At 40.8% G+C, this 6,950-nt stretch overlaps 1 protein-coding gene across 1 annotated transcript in view; it reads right to left on the bottom strand.

The window, feature by feature from the left end:
* The window catches only part of LOC124711912, a 40,477-nt gene extending 34,292 nt beyond the window's left edge, over nt 1-6,185 (bottom strand). The window contains exon 1 of the mRNA XM_047242167.1: nt 6,098-6,185. Within this exon, the coding sequence (XP_047098123.1) occupies nt 6,098-6,145 (48 nt within the window). The 5' untranslated portion in view covers nt 6,146-6,185. The remainder of the gene's footprint in view (nt 1-6,097) is intronic.
* Between the last annotated feature and the right edge of the window lie 765 nt (nt 6,186-6,950).

Consider the following 6,950-nt stretch of genomic DNA (forward strand, 5'->3'; position numbering starts at 1 on the left):
TGCCGACGCAATCTTTACCAGGTCACACTCTATACTGTACCCAGGATCTCTGTCGATGCTGTTCCCTGGCCCTCCCACAATAACCACGGTGTCTTCCCTGGTAAATCCTTTACAGAGTGAACCTAAATCCTCTGTCACCTGATCCAGACTAGCACTTGGTTTGAAAAAATTTGTGACCTGGTATTCTGGTCCTAATTCCTCCTGCAGAAGTTGGCCTACGCCTCTGGCATGAGAACTGCCTAACAACAAAACTTTCTTCCTTTTCAATGACTTTCCTACATTCTTTTTCAATTTCCTATTGAAAGTTTGTTGTGTCCTGTCTACACCTACCTCAGCTTGAGGCTCATCAGTTTCTAACTGAAGCAACAGGTCAAACTTATTTTTGACATTCACCACAAAACTGTCAGACTTAGTTCTAGGCCTGTTGCTTCTGCTACCTGTTGCCACTTCCCACCTCTCTTTGCCCTTCTCCCTCCTTAACCTGTCCAGATCTTCCCTAGCCTGATCTAGCTCAGCCTGAAGGGCAGCAATTTTCCCCTCCTGTTCCACTATCTTCCTATCTCTGCTGCAAATCCTACATAACCACTGATGAGCCTGATCCACTTTCCCAACACCCACGCCACTGCAGTCCCCCCAGTGGAAAAAACTACTACATCCATCACACCAAACCCCGGAACTAACAATGATAGCGGAACAAACACTGGTAGCAGTTAATTCTGTAAAATATCTGGGAGTATGCGTGCGGAACGATTTGAAGTGGAATGATCATATAAAATTAATTGTTGGTAAGGCGGGTACCAGGTTGAGTTTCATTGGGAGAGTCCTTAGAAAATGTAGTACATCAACAAAGGAGATGGCTTACAAAACACTCGTTCGATCTATACTTGAGTATTGCTCATCAGTGTGGGATCCGTACCAGATCGGGTTGACGGAGGAGTTAGAGAAGATCCGTTTCGTCACAGGGTTATTTGGTAAGCGTGATAGCGTTACGGAGATGTTTAGCAAACTCAAGTGGCAGACTCTGCAAGAGAGGCGCTCTGCATCGCGGTGTAGCTTGCTCGCCAGGTTTCGAGAGGGTACGTTTCTGGATGAGGTATCGAATATATTGCTTCCCCCTACTTACTCCTTCCGAGACCACGAATGTAAAATTAGAGAGATTCGAGCGCGCACTGAGGCTTTCCGGCAGTCATTCTTCCCGCGAACCATACGCGACTGGAACAGAAAAGGGAGGTAATGACAGTGGCACGTAAAGTGCCCTCCGCCACACACCGCTGGGTGGCTTGCGGAGTATAAATGTAGATGTAGATGTAGATTTAAGTTGCGAAGTTAACATGATGTAATAGGCAGATCTTGTATTTATACTCACACTTTAGTATTACGACAATATACTGTTTGAGCGATACACATACATTCAAAATCTCTCCGACACACGTCTGTTTTAGTGTAATTTGTTGTGATAATGTGTTGGAAACTGTGATGTCGTCGGCTAAACATGTTAATTCACATTATGCTTTTTACTGACTCACCATCTGCGGCAGTTTTCCACAAGAAAATAAAACTCGCAAGAAGTATGCACAATACAGTCACGAAAAGAAATTTGCCGATAATGCACTTTATACCGGAAACACCGCCAGAAAACAAAGAAATGATTAACAATTGAGGGTAGTAGCACATATTTCATGCCTTTATTTCCTCTATCATTCGCGAAACTCGAGCTAGATGGTGATGCATATATTACTGTATTTTGGTGCACTATAGAGATAAATTAAAAAAAAAAAAAAAAGCATATCTTTCCTACAGTGTACTGAATTGTCAAATCCAGAAACAAGAAAGTATCTCTCCTGCTATCAAAACATTAATAATAAACGTCAATTAAAGATACATAATGGAGATATACAGAGACTGATGATTCAGCTGCTCACTTGATTCCCCACCGTTGTTAACATCAGAACGTGAAAATGATGTGAAGATTGGTAGGACACTCCTAAGTTCCACAACCAGAGCCTTCTAGTCGGCTATAGGAGCTGTACCCCTTAGCATCCACATCTCCAAAACTCTCAGCACAAAAAAATGTGCATGACTTTTTTGTATCACCTCAACTTACTATCGATTTTGCCACGCGGTCTAGCCCGCTGCTTCCCGAATGGGAAGGCGTGCCGGTCCCTGGCACGAATCCGCCTGGTGGATTAGTGTCAAGGTCCAGTGTGCCGGCCAGCCTGTAGATGGTTTTTAAGGCAGTTTTCCATCTGCCTCGGCGAATGCGGGCTGGTTCCCCTTATTCCACCTCAGGTACGCTATGTCAGCGATTGCTGTGCAGACACTGTCTGCACATATGCTCATCTGAAGCTTGTGGTCTCGCGGTCGCGTTCTCGCTTCCCGAGCACAGGGTACCGGGTTCGATTCCCAGTGTGGTCAGAGATTTTCATCTGCCTCCAGATGACTGGGTGGTTGTGTTGTCCTCATCATTTCGTCATCATTCATGAAAGTGGAGAGATTGGACTGAGCAAAGTTGGGAATCTGTAAGGGCGTCGATAACCGCGCAGTTGAGTACCCCACAAACCAAACATCATGATCCACGTAAGCGTACACCATATTGACTCTACCACGCAAACATTTAGGGTTACACTCGTCTGCTATTAGATGCTCCCGGGAGGGGTGTGGGGTCGACTGGGGGCCGAACCGCACAATAACCCTGCGTTCGGTGCGGAGCGGCGGTGGGATGGGCGGACTGCTGTGGCCTGTTGTGGAGTTGTGAACTATTGAGGGTTACGGCGGGACAAAGCCTCTCCGTCGTTTCTAGGTCTCTGGTTTAAATACACAATACTATCGATTTTTATGTGCTACAAGAATAAAGAGTTTGTCAAGTTGTTTATATAGTTTTGTTATATTTTTGTGTTAAAATATTGCAGATATATAACTCCTGATGGTCGAGAAAAGCTGTGTCCTGTCAAGTCAGCGGGTTTGCAATGCTCAGCCAACTGTTGAATCGCGGCGTGCGGCAAAAATAACAACTACGAGGCAGCTGGCCACTAAGAACGTTTGCCGGCGACTGCTAAGAAGAAACGCTTATTGTTAATGAGAGAATTAGTGTGATTCTTTTGTTCACAGAGAATAGTTCTTGGTTTGTCCTTCTAGAATTTCAGTAGATTGCTGAAGTAGTGAGCCTCAAGAGAGATTATCTCAAGAGTGTGATGAGATCAGCTCACACGCACGATACGTCAACAGGTATATAATGGAGATAGAACTCAAATGTGTTCAAAGCAGTTCTAAGTCGTTAAGAAAGGTATTTTGGGAAGACTATCGGCTTGTGTATACAATGATTATTTCGCCGATTTTGGTAGACACGCCAGGCATAGGGAAAAGCTCTGATTTATTGAAGTGCGAGATTAATTTCTCGTAGATGTGATTAATAGTGTCTTGCGCTGCTTAATAGCTACACAATGGTAGGAGAACCGGGTTTCAATATTTTTGTGAGATTTTCTGTTGGATGGTGTACCTGAAGAGACGTGTTCACGCGAATTCGTTTAGTTATTTTGTGGTTGAGGATTGAAGCACGCACTAAGGGATAGTATCCTTGCATATTGTTATTGTGATAGTATAGGTGTACGCAAGTACTGAGGAATAGTGACTTAGCAGTATTTGGTTGGATTTATTGTGTGACTTCACCGTGAGCGTCGTAATATATTAAATTCCGGAAATCTCGTTGGATACGCTGATTGTGTAGTCTACATTAAAGGGAACGGTCGTCGTACGTAATAGTTATTTATGGAGAAACAGTCGGAAATTTATTGAGAATTTGGTGGCTTTTCCCCTTGTCCCTAAACGACATATCAAGAACCATTTATTAGAGAACACGCTAATTCTCTCTGAAAAAGATCATCGAGTGTTATGTTTTGGATTTTAAATATCAGTGGGTCACGTAAGTCAACTCCCGGAGTGATTGAGGTTTGCCTGATTATTTGAACTTCATATAGCTGAAAATTGGCTGTGACACTCAGGTTTTTTGTTTTTTTAATTTTTTTAAAGTTATGTTTTCGCTTAGTGGGGTTTTGAATAGAGAACCAGCACCAATAAAATAAGACACTGACTTGTACCTGTAAATGAATTAATTGAAGGAAATAAAGAAAACGATTTTAAACTGAAAAAATCAGTACCTGACATGTCCTTTATCCATAAATTATTACAAGAAAAAATAATCAAAGGTTTATTTGAAAGCAGACTAATATCTTGAATATATCTTTATGGAATAAAGTAAATCCAAAGGTGAATAAACTAAAAAGACTGGGATACTGGTACAAGCAAAGTTCAAAGAAAAAGAAGAGAAGGAATAGTATTTTTTCAGGTAATAACTTGCAACGGAAAGAAAGATAATTAATAATTATTTAAATAGGGAAAGCAAGTTTATGTTTTATTGCAAAGTGATTAATTATAAATGAAAAGTTATTCCATTTAATTCTGAAAGGTTGAGATTAACGAATTAGTTTATTACGATAAAATTTTAATAGAGTCAAGGATACTGTTGTAGCAAGGCGCTATTTATAGAGGTTATCGTTGATTGATAACGAGAGACGAACAATATAAAATTATAACTTTGCCTTGTGAACGTATTCTCCGATTTGCGTAAAAATTTGTAACGTTCACACTGTCTGAGTGAGATAATGAGGTCCCATATTCCGAGGAGTGTAGGGTAAAGGATAATGTGTAATTACGACTAGCACCTTAACACTAAAGGATATTCTTTTTAATTTTTAAAAACTCCAAAATTTTTACATTACACCCTGTTAGATGTTATATGCTGAGTATACTATTGTTAAATTACATGTAACGCATGGAGCACATGACCATGCAGCGCCCCCTACCGAGGGCGCTTCGCGGCTGGTTGACTTGTTTAGCCTCAGTATACGCTCTGCTTCAAGACTGCTTGTGTCGCAGTTATAGTCGTATGTTATTGGACACTTTCTTTGAGTTGTCAAGGCAGTACGCCTGATTGATTAGGAAGGAGTTGAAGTTTGTGGTATGGAACTCATATGACCCGATCTCATTTTCTGTAACGTTGAGACGTGTTGTGTGTACTGTTCACTTATGTTTTGTACTTTTTTGTAACAGATGTCTGAAGATGGGTGTAATCCCTAAACGCGTAACATGTTCTAATAGAAGAGTCAACTGAACATCTCATGACTTTATTGCGATTGTACAGCATTGGTTGCCAATTATTAACATAAAAATGATCGCAAGCCTAAGACGGGATTTTATGTCCTGTTTTTTTTCTTTTTTTTTCTTTTTTTTTATACACCGCTTAGGGCTTGTTGACCAAACCACTTCTGATCGTTCAGATTCTATATAAAAGACATACTAGTAGTTGCATCGGTAGTTGTAACCATGGATTGCACTCTGCATGGATCGCAGCGTTTCTTTTGAATTATTTAACACGTTGCTGATCACGCAGTTACAGCTGCAAGACAAGGTAAGTTGTCCGTTGCGTACAGGAGCATTGCAGTATAACTGTTAAGAGATATTAGACAATATTTTAAAATTCGCAGTCAGATACTAGAAAATTGTTTTTTCATGATTTATAGGAAGAATGATTAATTTCAGTTTTTTGTTCTCTATCAGAATACTGAAATGTCCGAGAAAAGGTGGTTCCAGAAAATGTTTGAATACTGACATGTCGGAATAAGTGTTTTCAAAGTACAGGTTGTACTGCTTCATATCATATTTTATGATAACGATAATAAAAGTTTTACTAGATTCCATTTGCAATTTTAGAGAAAAAGTATAGGTAAACGATAATATTGTCAGAGATGGAGCTTTACAATTTTTCTGTACGTCTTTCATCAGGCTAATAATAATTATTACAATTTTTGATAGTTTAAAACTAACAGCTTTCACAGTCGCTTATGAAAACGTGTCCTCATTGAGCGGAAAATAACAGAAAAAGAATCTGGTTTCGGTAGCCACTCATAAAGAAAATTTAAAGTTAGTTAGCATTCAAAGATGGTTTCACATTCACGTTCCGAAATTATCGGTCATGTTTCTAGAAAGTTTCCAGAACAAAATGCAAGCGTTAATGGCAAGAACATTAGCGAATTAGTCTCACCGAAAGAAGAGCTACCGCTGCTACGGCAAACAGTCCGAGGTGGCTCATGGCTTCTGCGCTCGTGCTGTTGGTGCAGGACAGTAATAGCTTGTTTGCTGCACAGAGCGCTTTATATTGGCATGCGGTCTTCCTGGAGCGAGGAATCCGTGCAGAACATGGTTCGCCCTGCACGCCGCCACTTCCTGGGCCCCGATCCCCGTGGCGCAGATAGCATGCATTGTTTTTCAGGTTCTCGCGTGTGCTACATATCCGCCTAGGGATAAACTTCAGCGTTGGAAGCGTACAGGTCAACGACTCAGAATAACTGAAACTATAGTGGGATACATATTGAAACGTTCCAGCTAGTGATCTCTGTACTTCCCGTTCCTGGATGGAGACCCCTGCTATCCGAGCATGGAACATACGCGTCCTAACGGATTTTTTGTCACCTACCATGCAGCAACTAGGCAACAAGCTTTGATCGTTTTGTAAATGACTAAGGATTATTTGTTACTTTTCCGGTTACGAATCTTATCTTATTGACTGGTATAGGCATCGGGAAAGGGGTTGGGGGTGGAGCAGGGTAGAGACGGCGATATCGCTGAAACAAACGGTTCGGTTATACCGGTTTCTTTCATCCCTAGTTTAACCTGACAGTTGAAACCGCTCATAATAACCGGTTTCTGAAATAATCGCTTTTCGGTGTTTTATTATTATTCTTTTCAGTAGCAGACGTAGACATCGAATGGTGATTGAAAAATTCTGTTACTCAGTTAGCCATTTGCATTTTAAGTTTCAAGATACCTAGAATCAAAATATCAAATAAAATAGGCAAATAAAAAAAAAATCTTTGTCCATATGCTGTTCTTTGCTT

The sequence above is a fragment of the Schistocerca piceifrons genome, chromosome 8 (genome assembly GCF_021461385.2).
Source record: "Schistocerca piceifrons isolate TAMUIC-IGC-003096 chromosome 8, iqSchPice1.1, whole genome shotgun sequence".
Taxonomy (NCBI): domain Eukaryota; kingdom Metazoa; phylum Arthropoda; class Insecta; order Orthoptera; family Acrididae; genus Schistocerca; species Schistocerca piceifrons.